General features: G+C 41.0%; 1 protein-coding gene across 2 annotated transcripts in view; it reads left to right on the forward strand.

Annotated features, from left to right (window-relative positions):
- The window catches only part of WRNIP1 (WRN helicase interacting protein 1), a 30,749-nt gene that overhangs the window by 6,908 nt on the left and 2,550 nt on the right, over positions 1–21,291 (forward strand). For both annotated transcript variants that reach the window (XR_006279055.1, XM_038393183.2), the window contains exons 2-4: positions 3,700–3,891; positions 5,097–5,341; positions 16,781–17,010. Coding sequence is in view for 1 of the 2 variants with exons in the window: in XM_038393183.2 (XP_038249111.1) it covers positions 3,700–3,891; positions 5,097–5,341; positions 16,781–17,010 (667 nt within the window). In the remaining variant the exon portion in view is untranslated. The remainder of the gene's footprint in view (positions 1–3,699; positions 3,892–5,096; positions 5,342–16,780; positions 17,011–21,291) is intronic.

Here is a 21,291-nt window from a genome sequence, read left to right on the forward strand (position 1 = left end):
CATAGTTCATCTGGGGCAGATCACAGGTTTTGTAAACCCATCCCAGGGAACTGCTCTCCTTGCTGGTGTCCCAGGGCTGTTGGCCGGGTAGGTATCTGTTGCAAGGCTATGAAATGAGCACATTTAGTTCCTTTCTATGCTGCTCCATCCCAGCTGGCTGTCTTGGTCTATAATAACATTTGCTCCCAGTCCTGCCCCTTGCTTCGCGTTTGTGCTAAAGTTGTAGACTTCGAACTATGGGACCAATCCTCTTCTTACTTAAGTAATGCTATTGAATTAAATAGGTGTGGGAGCAGTGCTCATGTTGGCTATTAGTAAAGAACACTATCTAAACAAGAAGTACTTGTACATTGTGCCAGTATGAGGAAGCAGACTATTACCTTGCTTAAATGTCTCCTCTAATTTATTGTGTTGTGTTCTGATGGGAAATACTGTTAATTCATCTAAAAGCAAGCTTCAGTGTAACACTAACAATATAGCCTGCTTATGTTGTAAAAATCTAGGAACTTAATTTCATTTCAGATGTCCTTATAATATCTGGTGCTTTTTTCTCCTTGTACCATACTGGATTTTTAGTAATAGTCAGATTTCATCTCATCCCCAGAATACGCTATAACTAAATTTGTTGTAAAATGCCATACTAGTTTGGCACATTTCCTCGAGCTTGTCTGTGCAAGCAACGGCATTCTTGGGAGTAGTTGTACTTTGGGCTCCTATTATGTTTCCACTACAGTATATATTTCCTGGCTTCATTGTAGCTTAATACACTACAAAAAATGTATAGTATGTTGTTAGCTCTGGCTACAGGCATTAGATCAAAATGCATAAATGAAAATGAAGTGAACTCAGAGGAAACTGATGGGGAAGTAAGGAAACGTTCCACATCTCTGTGATTGGCAGTTTAATTCTAAAGGACTGATGGCATAAAATAATAAGGAAGAGGCCAAGAATATGATTGCTTTCAGCATTAATTTTCAAATGCAGTTTACCCTATCCTAATCGCATGACCTCTGACCTTTGGGGGGGAAGAGAGTAGTATCCAGATTCATCAGCTTGAAAACTGTTACCAAGTTCTCAGTTGAAATCTGTGACTCTAATGTTACCCTCAAGTTTATTCCCCCCAAGTGTTTTTCTTTATCTAAATAATTTTTCAGAACATCCAAAAATATTTATATATCAGGGGAGAAGAGCCTGGAATGGGGCAAGATTGTTTTGTTTTGAAGGTGGCATGTTCAAGGAACCTAGCTCAGATTTGCTTCACAGGAAAATACAGTAATTGCAAACTTTTTTTTATACCAAAAATGAATGTTTTTTTAAAAGTTGTATTTATGTCCCTCCCTTGCAAACAAGTGGCATATCTGACCTGCGTTTATGAATCCTGGATACATTGACTGACAATTGTAGAAGTTAGAAATGAAAACTAGCTTCCCCTGCATTCTTCTGCCAGGCTTTGATTTAGCAAGTTTCTTAAGCATATGTCAATCTTAAGTGTGTGAGTGGTCCCATTAACGTGTGGAATCACTGCCTAAATTCACTGTGGGGGATACCTCGCTGAGTGGAGCTAAAGGACAAATTCAGGAAAGTCAACAGCCAGCTGGTCAAGTCATCCATTTCTTCTGCTGCTTTCAAAGAAAATGGGAGATCGGTTTTTGTTTTCAGCCTTTAGACTGGATGAGCCAATGAGTCAGTGCACCCAGCATTTTAAAGTGTGGGCATACTCTCCTTCGACACTTTGTGAATCTATCATCCCACTTGTAGGGACACACCAACTTTGGTTTTACTTTGGCAACTTAATTTCTAAGGCGATAATGTGCGTGTGTCTCTGTTTTGTTTTTTGTTTGTTTGGATGTTTTTGCTTCCTGACTGAAGGCAGGTCTGAGGGCAGCTTTGGAGATGATCTCCTGAGCAGAGCAGGACAGGCAGTTTACAGTGTTCTAGCATAGTCTTCTAGAGCACTCAAACAGGGAAATTAATACTTCTCCCCTCATCTTCCTCCTCCTCTAGTGAACCAGCTCAATGGGGATGGGCAGAGGTGTGGACTCAGCATGTGAGATTACTCTGTGTTGGTTTCAGAACATCAGGCACACTGAAACCAAATCTCATCTAAAGAAAATGGGGAAGGCACCTTCCATCAGCACACAATGACTAGAGCAAGCAAGAGATACCTTATTGCCCCAATAAGGGTGTATTATCCCCTTTAGTCATTCCTCTCTTACTTGAGGACAGTCGGATTTAGACCCACCTTGGTGCAAGGAGAGGAGCCATTTAAAGGAAGAGAGCGCTGTTACTGAACGAACCGCAAACAGATTTCTGCTGGCGCAATGGGTCACTCTTACACTGGTAGATGACTCTGTTTCCACATCTTTCCCTGCAAGAGGATCGGGTTCAGTGCACCTGCTACACTAATTTTGATCCTTGGAATATATCTTCAAGACAATCTTTGGCTTGCTGGCACTTGTCCCCTGCACCATTAGTGAAGGAGGAGGCAGCTCAGGGAAAAAAACTCTCAGCTTTTTGTTGCAGTGTTCCAGAACACAGAGCTGCCTGCTCTGCTTGGGACACACCAATATACCTGCCTTTGCTCAGGAAGCAAAGGTGGTTCTGGGGAAAAAAAAAAATTCTGAAATGTGCACATTCACTTGAGTGTGTCTGCCTATAAAGTGGAATTAAAAGACAAGGTGGGTGAGGTAATACCTTTTATTGGAACAGCTTCTGTTGGTGAAAGAGACAAGCTCTTGAGCTACACAGAGCTTTTCTTCAGGTCCTGAAGTTGGTCCAATAAAAGATATTATGGCACCCACCTTGTGTATCTAGTGTCCTGGGACCAACACAGCTGCAACAACACTGCAGACTATAAAGTAGCATTGCAGGCTGCTCCCATGCTAAAATGAACACAATTTAAATTCCTATAAATAAAAATTGCTCTGAAGGAGTGGTTGGTATAGAGAGGATCATGGATCGGAAAACAAGAAAACCATCCTTTAAAACAAGTTAAGTTTGTTTGGCAGGTAGTAATTGCATTGCATTTATCAAGGCCAGGTTTGGTTGCCTAGAAAATATCCTATTTAGATTGTAAAGAGTCAGGTGGTTGTTGGTTTTTTTAGTATGATTATAACATCTCTTTATTAAAATGCTGAGGCCATATGGAGAATTACTTTTTGCTGAATATTTATTCATGTATTGTTTCATTTTCCTTGCAATGAGAACAGCAAATGCTGTGATTTGATTTTTAAAAATATTCAAATGCTGTCTAATTTCAAGTAACTTTTTGTAAGCATCTCAGTATCCTCAGCTGTTGTGCTGTGTGGTAACTTATAGCAATATCCCCCAATGAAGAGCAGCATATCTCCTGTCCTCTGTAGCACATTTGGAGGAAGGGGTTCCTTTTTCTTCAGTGGGCGAAAAAAACAGCTGTCACAAAAGCTGTGCTAAATTGGGGCACTGGCTCTTTCTATATTGATACCAAGTAGGTACTTAACATGCAACTCTGGAAAGTGGAGGATGGTAGCTGGCAGACATATCTCTAGCAGAATGTTTTCACATCTTCCCTGTGTTAGAACAACATGAGCTTCCTGTTCTCTAAGGTGTCAACACTCTCCGTAGGTTAACATGCTGCTCTGTTCTTGGCTTCTTTCCTATAGGCAAATACTTTATATGTCCAAAATGATTTCAAAAAGCTAATTCTTTCCTCTGTTTCAGACTACCCTAGCACATATCATAGCCAGCAACAGCAAGAAGAATGGTACAAGATTTGTGACTTTATCAGCAACAAGTGCCAAGACAAATGATGTCCGAGATGTTATCAAGCAAGCTGAGAATGAAAAAAGACTCCTCAAGAGGAAGACCATCCTCTTTATTGATGAGATTCACCGTTTCAATAAATCTCAGCAGGTACTGCTCCACCTAACTGTCAGGAACAAAGTTTCTGTCAACATATTACTTGCCTAAAATGTATGTACCTTGGTGCTGAACAATAAATGTTTCTTCTACTTTTATATTTTAAGTCACTGCTTGATCTCTTCAGAAACTTCATTGTAGAAGTTAAAAATTAAATTAGGCTTCTAATTTAGGAGTCTCAGTTGTGTATTGTGGGCCTTTCAAGAACTTTAATTCAAAACCAAATCAGATTTTGTAGAAATTTTACATGCATTGTCACATATGACTTTTTTTTTTCCTGAAATTTTACTTCTTTATAGCAGTCTTACAACTTCACTTCTCCTATATATCTGCTTATTAAGAAGAGCCTTCATTTCAGTGATATTACATTCAGGTTTTTAATTAAAAGCATGTCACTAGGAAGCCTGCAGACATTCCTTGTTTGTACATACCCACTGTTCTCTGCTGAGAAAAGAAAGCGAACTGAGACATGAAATGTATTTATGAATAGTACCTCACCACAGCCAATATGAATTTTTCTTTCTCGAGCATCATTTCCTTTATTCATATTCTTTAAAACTTTAATACCACAGCTTCAAAACTTCAGATACCCTTAGGAAAAAGTTCTACAAAAACTGGTAGGCATCAAACCAATAGGGTTTAACAGAAATGGAATATATAGAAATCATTCTTAAAACTGGTAGGTTAGCTGTTTCTCATAAATTCTTTCTGTAGTTTTTGACCTATTCTGTAGAATTTAATAGAGAATTATTATCCCTTCCAAGAATTCTAAAGTTTGATCCAAAAAACTATAGGAAGTATCCTTGTTGGCTGCTAAATTCTATAAGACTTTTCCATGAGGGCAGCTTTTCATGGTATCTGCTGCCTGCCTAACAATGAAACAAAATCACAGCACTAAATGGTAATGACTTGCATTTTCCTAATGCCATTCTTTTCAGTATCTCAGTTCATTCTTGGAGAAAGGACAGGTTATTAAAGTGAAATAACCAGTCATGTACTGTGTGAGTGGAATTAATTCATTTAGGCAACTGGCTGATGAGCGGTCTTGTCAGTGAGCTCGTAAGGTGTATCAACTGGAAGCCTGGAAAATAGCAAGCCATGAAAAATGTACTTTAAAATGCCTAATAACCTACTCACTTGGGATGGTTCAGGTTGTCGTTGATTAAGATCAATTTTTTCTGTTTCCCTCCCATGTTCAGGACACCTTCCTTCCTCACGTTGAGTGTGGGACTGTGACGCTGATCGGGGCAACCACAGAAAACCCTTCCTTCCAGGTCAATTCCGCTCTTCTGAGTCGATGTCGAGTTATTGTTCTCGAGAAGCTCTCCGTTGAGGCGATGGAAACAATTCTGATGCGGGCTATCAGGTCCTTGGGGATCCAGGTTTTAGTCCAAGACAAGCAACACACTGATTCTGCGAATGGCAGCAGCAGCAAGAAGTCTGAGTAAGTACTTTATGAACTGCCATGTGTTAACACACACGACCTGAGGAATCTATTGACAGGCTGCCAGAGAGAGCTGAAGGTGGGAAAGGAAATCTTAACCACTCCTAATAGTAAAGAAAAGAAGTAGCAACATATGTTGGATGCTAGCGGGGAGGTGGGGGGAGGAAAGAATACAAAGCATTAGCTACCAGTGGATCAAAAAAACCCAAACCTACTGTCTGAATTAGTACAGAGTTTTATACTTGGATTTGTCACCTCTGACTCACCCAAAGGATATGTAAATCTGTTCTGCAGCTGAGGCTTTGCTTTGGAAGCCTCTAACTGGGTCCTATCATACCCTCATGCAGTCCTTTTTATTGTTGGTTGTAAAAGCATCATGTTACTGTGCAGTGGTAAATAGGGCATCACATGTTACTAAATTTGAGCCCACCAGCTAAATAGCTGCTGTATTTTGCATAACTTGTTCGAATGAGTTGGAGAGGGAACCTTTGTGAACCTGTACAGCAGATGAAGTTGGTATATGCCACATACGATTTTATCTCTTCATTGTGTGAAGTCAATAAAATGTTTAAAAATAGTTCCTGTTTCCTTCCTCTAATTATCCAAATCAATTGCATTAAAATAAAGCCATGCTAAAAGTTTGGTATTGTACCTGAAAAACTAAAATCACAATTTCTTCCCAGTTACAATGGAGATTACACATATTTCTGAGTGATCTTGAGGGTGAAAAGGGTAGAGAGGAGTGTAATGTTTTCTTAGAAAATAAATTCTCTATTTTGCTCCCTCTTCCCCACACTAGAAACTGTTCGCAGTCATCATTTTAAAATGGGCAACTAATGACTTCAAAATAGTGCATAGCGCTGTTTAAATATCATGCTTGTTATTATTTCATTCGTTTCCATAATAATGCTTAACTGTGTTATAATTAATAACTTAGTGTGTTCATAGGCAGTAAGTAATAGTGCAGGAATATAGATATAGAAAGTGAGAAAGATATAGCCCCAGAGAATGTATTTTGTCCTTCTGTTGTATTACATGAGCAATGTGAATTCCTATATTGTACTGTTTAGGGCAGCGAATGAGGGAATTCTGTTACATTATTTAGGGCACCATTCCTGACATTGTTTACCCATTTGTTGCTTTTATATATTACACAGGGATGTGAATTGTAGCTTGGAGGAGGAAGGGCTGCATGTCAACTTTAATGTAACAGCACAGCTGTGTTTTCAACTACACCCTGACTGGGTTTTGGAGGCTTTCCTTTGTATATGGGATTAAAGAACAAGGCATAGTTTCAGTTGCATTTGGTGAGGGTTTAGGTTTCATTCAACTCCATATCTGTAATCTTCCACTAGCTCTGGATGAATTAAGCAGCACAAAGAGTCAAAAGAAGTCTGTCTAGCATAGTTTCAGGAATTTGTCCATCAGGGACAGTGTTCCTAAACAGTGACAAAAATGGGAGCCCAGCTTTTTAAAAGTAAAGATGAAACTCTAACTTTAAAGATTTTTCTTTAGCTCTTTCCTGGCACTTCCTGCTTCTTGTCTGTCTGACAAATGATGCTCTTAGTGGTCCAAAAAAATACTTTTCTATACATCTTGTCTCTTACCTCTTTGGTTTGTCTTTTTTCTTCTGTTTGCTTTTCTGTTGTCCTTCTAATTCTCTTCTCAGTGCATGTTCCCTCTTCCCCCCCCCCCCCCCACCCCAGCCACTTTCATCTCATCCCTGCTTGCCATTCTTCTCCATCAGCAATCCAATCAACCCCAAAATACATCTAGCAGTAGATGCAGCTAGCTGATAATTCATCACTCTGCACTGGGAGATAAGCACACAAGTTTGGATGCAGTCCCGAAGCCTAAAAAGTTTTCTGTGGTGTTTTTCTTTTCATATAAAATGAAGTTTTCCCTGAAATTGAGGGATGAAGGGGATATTTAGATTAAGGCAAAATTTCCCAAAGTAGTACATGCCCCCTGTTGAGTGATGTGACAGACTAGTTAGGGTGCACAAAAGATGTATAAATTAAAGGGTCATTGTCTTAGTGCCTCAGGTTGCACGTGACCAGGATTCATCACCAAATTTGGTCCTCTGGTTGGATCATTAGCTTCCCCAGCTTGGGTGGGAACTGACGGGAAGTGCGATGTGAATGCATAACAGCATATGCTGGACTTCCTTTTGCCGTCTAGCTCAGGGGTTCTCAACCTTTTTCTTTCTGAGGCATGTCCCAACAAGCTATCAAAACTCCTTGGCCCAGTTGTACCACAACTTTTTTTCTGCATATAAAAGCCAGGGCCGGTGTTAAAGAATAGCAAGCAGGGCAATTGCCCCACACCACAGGGGAGACCATAAAGCTAAGTTGCTCAGGCTTTGGCTTCAGCTCCGGGTGGTGGGGCTCAGGGCCCCTGTTGCAGTCCTTCACAGCAGGGCTTTGGCTTTCTGCCCTGGGTCCTAGCAAGTCTAACACTGGCCATGCTTGGCAGACCCCCCAAAACCTGTCTGCAGCCCCCCAAGGGGCCTCGGATCCCTGCTCTATCTGAGGGTCTTCTGTATTCAGGAGATGGGCTGCCTCCTGCTGCATCAATGGAAGTGCCCTCTGGAGCTCCTTGAAGGATGTCCCAGTAGAGTTCCCTCCAAATTCCATGTCCACAAAACTATCTATTTAATACAACTCTTAAAACCCACTTTGGGCCATAAATGACCCTCGAGAAATAAAATTGTTGTGATATAGATGAGGGTGGTAATTAAAGCTCAGGAACATCTTTTTGTTCTCTTGCTAGCATTGGATAGAATATTTATTATTGGGTAGGAGCCCAGGTCCTAGTGTAGAACTTGTTCTTCTGGCCCAGAGGTAAGAGCTCTACCAACTGATCTATACTGTTTCTCCCTCCCCGCCTCCCTCCTGTTTTCATTATGAGCATATGCATGCAAAGATACAGTATGTTGTATATGGTGACAAAGGAGGTTGGTGATGGGACAACTAGTTTAAAGCACAAAGCTGGGGATTAGTCATAAAAAAGCATAAGTGAAAGATTTCAGTGATCAGCATGATTCTCTGCTGAAGTCACTCTCTCTTTTATGTGTAGTGGGCATGTATGGGCCAAGGTTTTCAAACTTGGGTGCATGAAGTTGCACTACTAAATTCACGTTAAGATTCTTATATGTAAAATGCTTTTCAAATATGCAAAGCAGCTACAGATCCCATCAACTTCTGTAGGCATTGGAGTACTAAGGACCTATCAAAATCAAGCCCCTTACATGTGAGTGCCTAAATATGGATTTAGAGGCCTGACTACAGGCACCCAAGTTTGAAACCTTGGCCTTAGTGTCTAACACCTGGCATTTTAGAGACCGCTCCTGGAATTACAACTAAGTGGCTTGTCCACCTAATTTTTATTTCCTTATTTTTGTCAATTATTACGTTAGATTCGTAATGTTATTTTAACAACCTTTGAATTTAGTTATTAAAGTTCTGCAGCATAATGTCTGTGTTACACTTGCTCCAAATTCACTGTAGCCAAGTTGCCCCTGCTTATGCCAGCTGTGAACATAAATACTAAGAAGAAAAATGTTGCAAATTCTATGGTCCTAGTTCTGTGCTCAAAGAAACTACTCCAGGTAAAGCACTCCCTTGTAACTTTGCACCATTATCTCAGCCACTGTAAACCTGAGCCAGGAGGAAAAGGAAAAGAGACAAGAATGTGAGGGGGAGAAGTAAGGAAAAAAAAAGTCAATACCAAAGATTAGACATCTTTCTGAAATGTAAAGAGAGGCTACCAACACTTTCATTTGTTGGGGTCTTACTTTTTATTGTCACATTGTATATTTGTATTCATTCCTGCCTTGTTCTACATACAGTGATACATTGTATAAGTGAATTTAACATTGTCAGGAAATCAAATCACTTTACAAATATATATATATAATTTTTAATCCTCCCAAATTTGTCTGTTTAGATAACCATGTATATAAACACATAAAAAGGTCACCGAGCAAGGTAGTATCTGAGTCAAGCAAAATGTAGAAGTCCTGATTTCTAGTCCCCTGCACTAGCAACCACTAGATGCCATGCAATTCAGTCAAGTAATTAGTATATTGTAATTAATGAAATATTTTTCCACTTATTCGTTTTATCTTAATCCTCTTGATTAAAATCTCCTTTTTGGTCTCAAGCCTTTCAGAAAGTTGTTCCCCTCTTATTGCAATATTCTCTCCAACTTTCCTGCAGACATTGTAGTTGAGATGAAGGGCCAAATTCAGAAGTGACCTTGTAAGGTGGTGGAAGCTACGTACTGTACCATCAGTTATTTTTATTATTTTTATGAATAACTTGTTTCTTTGAAAATTGTGCTTCAAAATTGATGTTATATGTCTCTGTTGAGAAGGGAGTCTACGCTACTGTAACTTGCTGTGGGACTGTAACGTTTGAGGGTAGACAATAAAGAAATGAGGGGCTACTTTATATTGCACCCTGCTGTTTGTTGTATTTCCAGCCCTTCCACGAGTAGGTTACACTCACTTTGACTCCCTTGCACTCACTTATAGCATCTTGCACATCACCTCAGGATTCGGTCTGATGACAGTTTTTTAGGCTAGTTCATGCTGGGATTCAGATGGATTCCGTAGTGGAGACAAGCTAGCGAGATATTTACTCTGGGAAAAACTATCTAGCTGTGGTTTTCCTTCACCTTAGTTGATATACCAGCTTGTTGTCAGTAAGTGATAGTTCCTGGGGTATCCCTGTTTGTTTTTGTTTATATGTTTGTCTCCAAGTATCTCTAGTTACAAGGTACAAACATCAAGACTTGGCATCCAGTATGTTCCCTGTTAAATACTAGATAGTCCATTTGTAAGATGAGCATGAATCTGTTGAGAGGTCAGAGTAGTATTCCTGCCTTGCAATTATTACGGCATGTAGGGTAAGGGGCAAGTCTGTAAAAACACAGAGAATGGATTCGAGCTTTTGAGCATAGGATGGCAGGCCAGGGTGAAAAAGGTGAAATATTGGTTTTGGAAACCTAAGTGTTGACATAATTAAACACTACTTTGTAATCAGGATCTTGCCTGCTAATGCAAAATTAGCAAACGTACTGTGTATGAAACTCTTAATCTGGAGTCTCTGGATCACAGCTACAATTTGTACTGAAATAGTCATTCTCAAGGGAAGAAATGCATTTGAATGAATTACTGTAAGTATTTTTCTCTGATGAAGGGGTATTCTCTTCTACTGAAATATTTTGGGGGGATGGGAAGGAATCCCAATCTTATTTAAAACCACTGACTGCACTGTATTATAAGCATGACTGTTTCATGCATGGCAGTTTCTCCATTCATTTCTGTTTTATCTCGCGTTCAATATGCAATAATTTTTTTAAATGTGCCTAGTGAAATATAATATTTTTCAGTCTTTTATCTTCTCTCCTTTTTGAAGCATATTTTTTTATTTACATCCTCGTCTGTGCTCTCAATGACCTATTGTGGAGTCCTATTATTGCCTGACTAAAATACCTTCACCTGAAAACTAAGAGAGCAGTGTCACTGATATTTCTGGCATTAATCAAGGTGTTCTCCTTATTGCCCTGATGGATTTTAGCCTAATAAATAGTAAGCTTTTGGGGAGAGAGCCTGTTGTCTCGATCATATTACAGCATTAAGCATATTATTGACTTTTAATAAATAATAATGGAGCTGATAAGAATTTGTTGTATAATACAGTCTAAATTTTCTACAATGCAGTACTGAACCTTTTTATTTAAAATAGCTATATTGGGTCACATTTGGTATAATGTTGCTTTCATGAAAATAAGACCACTACTTCTATACCATCCATAGATCTCAAAGCACTTTACCAAGAAGGGTAAGGGTTATTGTCCCTGTCGTTAGAACGGAGTGGGATATATAAACACCTTATCAGTAAAACTGAGAGACTGAGGTCATACAATGAGTCAATAGCAGAGCCAAGAATAGTACTCAAATGTATTCTTATTTAACAATTACATTGCAATAGGACTGGTAGGCCTCAACAAGGTTGGGGCCTATCCAAACATAGTAAGTGATAATCCCTGCCCCTAAGAGCTCTCTTGACTCCCAGTCTGATGCCCTAGCCACTGGATGTGGGTTCAGTTTCAGCCTATATTCTGAAAGCAAGAAGCCTGAAATGCCTCATGCCATTTTTTAATCAGGCAAATGCCTGGTCTCTGTAGGAACTATTCTATGAATCCTCCTCTCTAATCTTCCCCACTGGGAAAGCCAAAGTATTTTGTTTTTTAAACATACAGCATGTTGTTTGCTCTTGCTGTCCATTGACATAGGCACTTGTAGTACAAGTGCTTTTGCTGCCTGCCTGCTATGTTTTAAAAATAACCTTTTATTCAGCTACGACTGATTAACACCTACTGATTTGTTTCAAAACGTAACAAAACCCAGTGGCCACCTGTAGCTCTGAAGGATGAATCCTGATACCTTAATATTTGAAGAGAGTGTGATGATGCATTATTACAATGAGATGTACTGTACAGTGCTTCCTTCATTCCACAGCTCCCCCTCCCCCCCCGAAATGTTATTGGAAAAAGTAAAGTTCTCAATGCGGCAAATGTGCATTCCCTGCACACTGCAAAGCATGGGTCTGTGGGCACCATTGGAGGAGAGACTGGGGATGGTGTGGACATAAGAATATGCAGATCCATAGGCCATTCCCAATCCCTCAAATCCACCACATAAAGGAGATTACACCATTGAGGCATTAGCAACACCTGTTTAATGTTCTGTATTTGTGTCCCCCAGATAAAAGTACTAAAGTGCGGAGGAGGTTGACAGCTGAAGGCGTGCGTGTTATGTTATCTTTTTCTTAGCAAAAGTGGCCCTCTGGTTTGGGGGTGTGCAGCAAGCGTTTAGTATCAGAGGAATATATATATCTCAAGTTTTTATCTCTGGTGTTGCCATTCAGGTCTGCTTCTGACTAGGCTAAAACGAGAGGGAGTTACTGCTGCCCTTGTACCTATAATTTCAGAGCCCTTGCAGCTGTTACCCGTTCGGCTAAGATATTTATCATAACCCTATAAAGACCCAGGTCAAATAATAAAGATTAGCAGATCAGTGTGTCTGGAAACGCTGGCATTGGTAGCTGGCCTCATCATGCATCATTTCTGATAATAGCGATAAATCTTTCAGTGAATGAAGTACAGAGCTGTGGGAGAATCCTAAATTGTTTGGAGTGTCAGGGCTCTCGGTGTGGAATCGCATCTCTCTCTCTCCTGTCTCCGTGTGTTAATCCCCAGTTGATGAACTTATTTATTTTCAGTTGAGTCCTGGAAATGGCACAGTTAGTCATTGTTCATACTGCACTTTTAACTACGGTAGCTTCTTCTATGTATTGGATAGGACACTTGATTGAAAGTCAGGAGGAGAACAGGGCTCTGTTTCCAGTTTGCCATTGATCTGCTGTGTGACCTGGGGCAAGTCACTTTACTTTATGCTTCTCATTCTCCTCCAACCCTCGGTCTGTCTTGTCTGTTTATATTGTCTTTGGGACTGGGAATGTCTTTCTGTGTGTTTGTACAGTGTTAATACAATTACTATAATACAAATTATGGTCATAATAATGACTTTTTTATTCCTTAGTTTTATATGCACACCCATGAAGATTTGGCTCCAAGATGAATTGCCTGTTATCTGGTTTCTATGGTCTAAGGCTTTTATACACTTTCAAGTGAACTTTAAATACCACTTTTACACTTTTTAACTTTAAAAAAGTGATCTGGTGTCAATTCTCGTTTACAGTAGTTTCAAAGGTCATAATGATTACATAATGCCTCATTAGTCTATAATGTGCAGTTGGATAATTTCATGCTAAAAGTACCACATTTTTGTGCATAAGAATAGTTCTGAAGTGCCTTCCATCCAAGGGTGTCAGTGTATTATTAAATATTGATTGAGTGAAGTCCACAACAGTTCCAGGACAGACAGGATGAGCTTTAAAATCATCTAATCTACCATTAGAATCATAGAATCATAGAATATCAGGGTTGGAAGGGACCCCAGAAGGTCATCTAGTCCAACCCCCTGCTCAAAGCAGGACCAAGTCCCAGTTAAATCATCCCAGCCAGGGCTTTGTCAAGCCTGACCTTAAAAACCTCTAAGGAAGGAGATTCTACCACCTCCCTAGGTAACGCATTCCAGTGTTTCACCACCCTCTTAGTGAAAAAGTTTTTCCTAATATCCAATCTAAACCTCCCCCATTGCAACTTGAGACCATTACTCCTTGTTCTGTCATCTGCTACCATTGAGAACAGTCTAGAGCCATCCTCTTTGAAACCCCCTTTCAGGTAGTTGAAAGCAGCTATCAAATCCCCCTCATTCTTCTCTTCTGCAGACTAAACAATCCCAGCTCCCTCAGCCTCTCCTCATAAGTCATGTGCTCTAGACCCCTAATCATTTTCGTTGCCCTTCGTTGTACTCTTTCCAATTTATCCACATCCTTCCTGTAGTGTGGGGCCCAAAACTGGACACAGTACTCCAGATGAGGCCTCACCAGTGTCGAATAGAGGGGAACGATCACGTCCCTCGATCTGCTCGCTATGCCCCTACTTATACATCCCAAAATGCCATTGGCCTTCTTGGCAACAAGGGCACACTGCTGACTCATATCCAGCTTCTCGTCCACTGTCACCCCTAGGTCCTTTTCCGCAGAACTGCTGCCGAGCCATTCGGTCCCTAGTCTGTAGCGGTGCATTGGATTCTTCCATCCTAAGTGCAGGACCCTGCACTTATCCTTATTGAACCTCATTAGATTTCTTTGGCCCAATCCTCCAATTTGTCTAGGTCCTTCTGTATCCTATCCCTCCCCTCCAGCGTATCTACCACTCCTCCCAGTTTAGTATCATCCGCAAATTTGCTGAGAGTGCAATCCACACCATCCTCCAGATCATTTATGAAGATATTGAACAAAACGGGCCCCAGGACCGACCCCTGGGGCACTCCACTTGACACCGGCTGCCAACTAGACATGGAGCCATTGATCACTACCCGTTGAGCCCGACAATCTAGCCAGCTTTCTACCCACCTTATAGTGCATTCATCCAGCCCATACTTCCTTAACTTGCTGACAAGAATGCTGTGGGAGACCGTGTCAAAAGCTTTGCTAAAGTCAAGAAACAATACATCCACTGCTTTCCCTTCATCCACAGAACCAGTAATCTCATCATAAAAGGCGATTAGATTAGTCAGGCATGACCTTCCCTTGGTGAATCCATGCTGACTGTTCCTGATCACTTTCCTCTCCTCTAAGTGCTTCAGGATTGATTCTTTGAGGACCTGCTCCATGATTTTTCCAGGGACTGAGGTGAGGCTGACTGGCCTGTAGTTCCCAGGATCCTCCTTCTTCCCTTTTTTAAAGATGGGCACTACATTAGCCTTTTTCCAGTCATCCGGGACTTCCCCCGTTCGCCACGAGTTTTCAAAGATAATGGCCAAGGGCTCTGCAATCACAGCCGCCAATTCCTTCAGCACTCTCGGATGCAATTCGTCCGGCCCCATGGACTTGTGCACGTCCAGCTTTTCTAAATAGTCCCTAACCACCTCTATCTCTACAGAGGGCTGGCCATCTCTTCCCCATTTTGTGTTGCCCAGCACAGCAGTCTGGGAGCTGACCTTGTTAGTGAAAACAGAGGCAAAAAAAGCATTGAGTACATTAGCTTTTTCCACATCCTCTGTCACTAGCTTGCCTCCCTCATTCAGTAAGGGGCCCACACTTTCCTTGGCTTTCTTCTTGTTGCCAACATACCTGAAGAAACCCTTCTTGTTACTCTTGACATCTCTTGCTAGCTGCAGCTCCAGGTGCGATTTGGCCCTCCTGATATCTTTCCTACATGCCCGAGCAATATTTTTATACTCTTCCCTGGTCATATGTCCAACCTTCCACTTCTTGTAAGCTTCTTTTTTATGTTTAAGATCCGCTAGGATTTCACCATTAAGCCAAGCTGGTCGCCTGCCATATTTACTATTCTTTCGACTCATCGGGATGGTTTGTCCCTGTAACCTCAACAGGGATTCCTTGAAATACAGCCAGCTCTCCTGGACTCCCTTCCCTTTCATGTTAGTCCCCCAGGGGATCCTGGCCATCTGTTCCCTGAGGGAGTCAAAGTCTGCTTTCCTGAAGTCCAGGGTCCGTATCCTGCTGCTTACCTTTCTTCCCTGCGTCAGGATCCTGAACTCAACCAACTCATGGTCACTGCCTCCCAGATTCCCATCCACTTTTGCTTCCCCCACTAATTCTACCCGGTTTGTGAGCAGCAGGTCAAGAAAAGCGCTCCCCCTAGTTGGCTCCCCTAGCACTTGCACCAGGAAATTGTCCCCTACGCTTTCCAAAAACTTCCTGGATTGTCTATGCACCGCTGTATTGCTCTCCCAGCAGATATCAGGAAAATTAAAGTCACCCATGAGAATCAGGGCATGCGATCTAGTAGCTTCCGTGAGTTGCAGAAGAAAGCCTCATCCACCTCATCCCCCTGGTCCGGTGGTCTATAGCAGACTCCCACCATGACATCACTCTTGTTGCACACACTTCTAAACTTAATCCAGAGACACTCAGGTTTTTCCACAGTTTCGTACCGGAGCTCTGAGCAGTCATACTGCTCCCTTACATACAGTGCTACTCCCCCACCTTTTCTGCCCTGCCTGTCCTTCCTGAACAGTTTATAACCATCCATGACTGTACTCCAGTCATGTGAGTTATCCCACCAAGTCTCTGTTATTCCAATCACGTCATAATTCCTTGACATCACCAGGACCTCCAGTTCTCCCTGCTTGTTTCCAAGGCTTTGTGCATTTGTATATAAGCACTTGAGATAACCTGTTGATCGCCCCTCATTCCCAGTATGAGGCAGGAGCCCTCCCCTCTCAGACATTCCTGCCTGTGCTTCCTCCCGGTATCCCGCTTTCCCACTTACCTCAGGGCTTTGGTCTCCTTCCCCCGGTGAACCTAGTTTAAAGCCCTCCTCACTAGGTTAGCCAGCCTGCTGGCAAAGATGTTCTTCCCTCTCTTCGTAAGATGGAGCCCGTCTCTGCCCAGCACTCCTCCTTCATGGAACACCATCCCATGGTCAAAGAATCCAAAGCCTTAAAGCATTAAATAAACTTCCCTGTCGAATCTAATCTTGCAAAAACAAGGAGGTTCAGAGATGGTTGAAATCTTCCATTCCAGCTTTTACACATGCCATTGTGCTTAAGCATTATAACACACATGGCACATAGGTCACATACGGTTCTCAGAGTCCCTGCCATACTTCAGCACAATGGCATGAAATAAAGGACAGCTCCTTAAACCCAGATACTTCTCAATGAATGCTGTAAAAAAAACAAACAAAAACAAACACATAACATTGTGAGTAATTTGCAGTGAAAAGGATGTAATGTGAATATGAAAACAATGTGACCTAATTCTATTGCAGGTCCCCTGTGTACATAGAGGAAAAAGCTGTAAGCACTCTAGCTTACCTTTGTGACGGTGATGCAAGAACTGGACTGAATGGACTCCAGTTGGCTGTTCAGGCCAGATTAACTGCAGCGAAGACCTCTCATCAGGCTAGCACACAAGGTTGCTCTGTGGATGGAGTTTTTATAACGGAAGACCATGTGAAGGAAGGACTACAGCGATCTCATATCCTATATGACCGAGCAGGTGAGCGATTACCCTGAAGGTAGTGCTATGCAGCAAGGACTGATGATGATATACTTTTATATCTTTTGAATTATTTATTTTTTCCCAGCTGTCACTGATTAAAAAACTAGTCTTGAATTGTGGTTCTACTCTGAAAAAAGGAATGTTTTCCCCTCTTTTTCCCCCCCCCCCCCACTTTCCGCAAAAAAGATATTCTGGTTTCTTATGTCTCTTAATGACCAGATCAAATGTGCTCAGTTTCCAACTTTATTTTAACTGCCAGCCCTACAAACTTGTCCTGAGAACTGAGTAAAGCTGGGCTCTTTCCATTTCACATGTGGGCCAAATTCAGATGAGGTTCACCGAGGCTTATGTTGGCATAAACCTATGCCCCCAATGTGGAAAATTTGCCAGAGAGGGTCAAGTGACTAAAGCCAAGTGACTAAAATCTCTCCTCCATCTGGAGCCTAGAGGAAGCCATTGAAGCCCATTATGTATTTTGGTGCAAGGTGGTAATATATAGGTTTGATCAGGGTTGACAGGGGTTGCATGGATTTTTTTTTCTGGTAAGCATCCAAAAATGCTGTTTCAAATAAACAAAATCCTGTGAGTAGTTAAAATGTTGCTGGGAAATTGAAGGAGCAGTTTGCACATCTTTGTCACAGAGCACAGATTCCATTTCAAATACTTTAAGACTTAGCCTAACATTTATTAACCTCAGTTTTTTAAATGTAATTTGGTTGGTTACATGACCCAATCACATCACCTAAAGTAGTGTGCTGGTCTCACAAAAGAGAATGTCACACAGCGGTGCTGGAACAATTTGTGTAGTGGGGTTGCGGAGAGCCTTTGAACCAAACTATAAATGATGTATATAATGGAAACCACTTCAAGCCAGCACCCCTAGTTCCAGCACCTATTGTAGCGCATGGTTTCAGTGAAATAGTCCACTGCTCATGTCTGATGTGGGTGCCTGCAAATTGTCGATCTGGCAGAGGCTGCCAGCTGTGAAACACCAGTGCTCTGAGTCCCTGCCTAATCCCAGAGTGCTGGTTTGTAGAGGCAGGCAAGAGTTAGGAGTCTTTCCAATGCCAGTGAGAGAAACTTTCCTTTCCACTAAATCTAGGTCTCATCTGAGCCCTGGAGAAGCATTGTATCAGGGTGATGTGTAAGGCCTGGAATGGCAGAGCAAAGGGTACTTAGAAATTTTATATGTATACAGCTTCTGCTGTCCAGAAGCACTTTACACATTATATACCAGCAACAATATAACTATTGTAGAGTTTCTAAATGACCTCTAGGCAGGCCAGTGTCAACTAATGTTATGTATTTTGCTTGGTTAATTTGTTGGGTAGGTGTTTGAGAGAGAAGGATTCTTTTTTTAAATTAAAAGTTTATTTTTGTGGGAGAGATGGAATGCTTCAGTGGCATTTTTATTTGTTCTGAAAAGTCTCAGTGCTCATATTCGCAACAAAATGCAGTTTTAAAATCTGAATGGTTCACTTTATTTTTGGAGTTGCTTTATAAGGTAATGAATTTTGTAGTTTGCTGATGTCAGGCCATGTATGTATAACTGCGTGTAAGGATTCCTAATTTGATACCAGCTCTTGCTAAATTAGTGACTTGGCAACATTGTGTCTCAAATGCTGCTATTTGTACCTTTTTTATGCCGTCGGTGTGGGAATTAGAGATTGAGTATTAAGGATTAGATGAGTTACCTTATACTTAATGATTTATATGCTAGTGTTTTGGAAATATGTGAATGACACTGCATGTTAGCTTCTGAAAATTATGCCAAGAAAAGTTTTTGGAAAATAGATTGACTTAATTTTCCAGTAGATCAAATGTGATGGATTATCTGTAATTACACTTACCAAATTTGTAATGAGAGATTTGTAGGTGTGGGGTTTTTTAACCTTGTATGATGCTTTTAAGGTTTCTGTTACAAAGAGAAACTGTTGTCTAAGAAAACAATCTTTGGGTAAAGGACACCCAGCCAGCAACTGATTTGATTGGGGAGAGACAATAGACCAGTGGTAGACAGTCCCAAAAAAAAATTAAATAAATAAAAGCAGTGGATAGAGATAGAAAGGAGAGGATATTGTGGCAGTAAGGAGACAAATGCCAAATTTCACGTTCCGGGATTCACTAGTATGTTATACCTTTCCCCACCCTTTATCATTTTGCTGTCTCTTTATGGCCCAGTCCTTAGAAATGCTCAACACGTCTTGTGGGGTGTTGAGTGCCCTCAACTTCCAGTCTTCCGTCTGTCTGTCTAGTTAGAATGTATCCAGGTGCCATAGTATGTGTCTGTCTGAAGCCACTAGTTCAAATATAAGCATATTAGGTCAGCTGCTCGTCCCTGAGGTAAATACACTGGTTTACCTGTTTGAGTTTATCAGATATTGCCTTTGAAAGATTAACACACAAGCAAACAATTTTTAAGAGCCCATGATGCATTTTTTTAAGAGTTGCGGTTTGCCCTCCTGTATCCTCCTCCAATATTTCCCTTCTCCCTAGTCTGTGAAGTGTCATGTTTGCTGCTTGACCATTTCCCTCTATGCTAGCAGTCACTGTTAGTTCAGTGATGCTTTAGGTATATAGTGTTCTATTATTGTGGTCTCCCTTTTACCGTGTACTTGCTATCCCTTATCCACAGGCTGGCTACTTTCTTCTCTGGCTGAAAAGGGCAGAATATGGGTGTAAGCATGTTTTGTCTGTACAGTGCCTAGCACAATGAGACGCTGACCTGGTTGAGGTCTCTAGCTGTGACTGTAATGTAAATGTAGAATAGTAATATGGCCTTTTCTATGCCAACAGGACTTAGTCATCTGCTGTGAAATACATACCTTGTTGTGTTTCAGGGCTTATATATATATTTGTGGGTTCTCCCCATTTGGTGTTGTATTACAAAGTGAACTCCCATCTAGCAGCCTAAACAGCACACGAAAGTACTTTCATTGGAAAGAGATGGGCAAGTGTTTACTTATAAGTAAGTTACTTATACTTACTTACTCGTCTTTACTTATAAGAGACCAAGAGACGCCTCTTCCGAGAGCATGATACGAGTTCAGCTGCTTGGGTTTATTGCTACCGGCTGAAGTTGAAAGCTTGAGTGCTATGGTGGAGCACAGATATGCTGCGTATGTTGGCATGATAATGACTGCATACCAGTGAACTCTGTGTGGAATACTATTAAAAATAGCTGTCTGCAGGCTTGTATGTTCCAGAAGACCATACTTGTGAGTCTAAAATCCGGATAGAATAACAATATGATAATTACAATAACCATATGGGACATGGGTCCAGTCTTGCTCCCATGAAAGTCTGTGTTTTCCTTTTCAGTTCAATGGCAGAAGGTTTGGGGCCTCCATACTCAAACTAACGTGCACAGCTTTTATTACACAACACCTATGAATGCTAAAGATATGGCCCTGTGGTTGTGAATTTTTGGGGGCAGAGGAGGAAGAGAAATGTAACAGTTGCTTTTATGTGCAGTCAGTTGTCTTAATAATGCATGTTATATTTATGGTATCTGTGAACCAAAGCGCACCAGACACTTAACTTTCCTTATCATCTGCATTTTTTTTTGGCTAACGTGCACATAGTTTTTTAAAAAAACTTGCTAATCAAGTACAGACAAATATATGTAAATAGAAACTTTCCCTTTCTTAATTTCTGCCTTCTTATTCTTAGTTGTATCCACTTTTGCTTTGCTCAAATTTCTGTTCCTCAGTTATCTCCCTGGAAGAGTTAGTTAGCCAATCTCTATATATTAAACTTCCTTTGCATTTCAATCCTTCTAGTCCCATATGTAATTGCTTTCTTCCCTCCTGAGCTCCCATCCATTTGTCAGTGTCTGTCTGGTAAAAAAAAGTGCCTGTAACTGAATCCAGTATTTCAGGATGCAGTTGCACCAGCACTGTAGAGAAAAACTATTTCCTCCAGACTTTGTGATATGACATCTCTATGTATTCATCATAAATTGCATTGGTTTCTTTGTTGATATCTAATACTGCAAATTCACATCTGATTTACTGTCTTCTGTCATCTGTAGATCTCTTTCAGTATTGCATCTTTCCAGGTTTCTCCCTGTCTGCATCGGAAAAGATTGGGATAGGAGTGAAATACTTTCCCTTAATTTTTGCTGTATGTTGTCAGAGATATTGTTCAATTTATGGGAATATAATTGCTAGGCTCCTTTTCTCTTTGTTAGATCAGTAGCACAGTGTTTGTTTTTTGTCCAGTCTTCTGTCACCTCCCCAGTTTTCCATGAATATTCAAAAATGGTGGTACAGTAAG

Source organism: Dermochelys coriacea, chromosome 2 (assembly GCF_009764565.3).
Source record: "Dermochelys coriacea isolate rDerCor1 chromosome 2, rDerCor1.pri.v4, whole genome shotgun sequence".
In the NCBI taxonomy this organism is placed as follows: Eukaryota; Metazoa; Chordata; order Testudines; family Dermochelyidae; genus Dermochelys; species Dermochelys coriacea.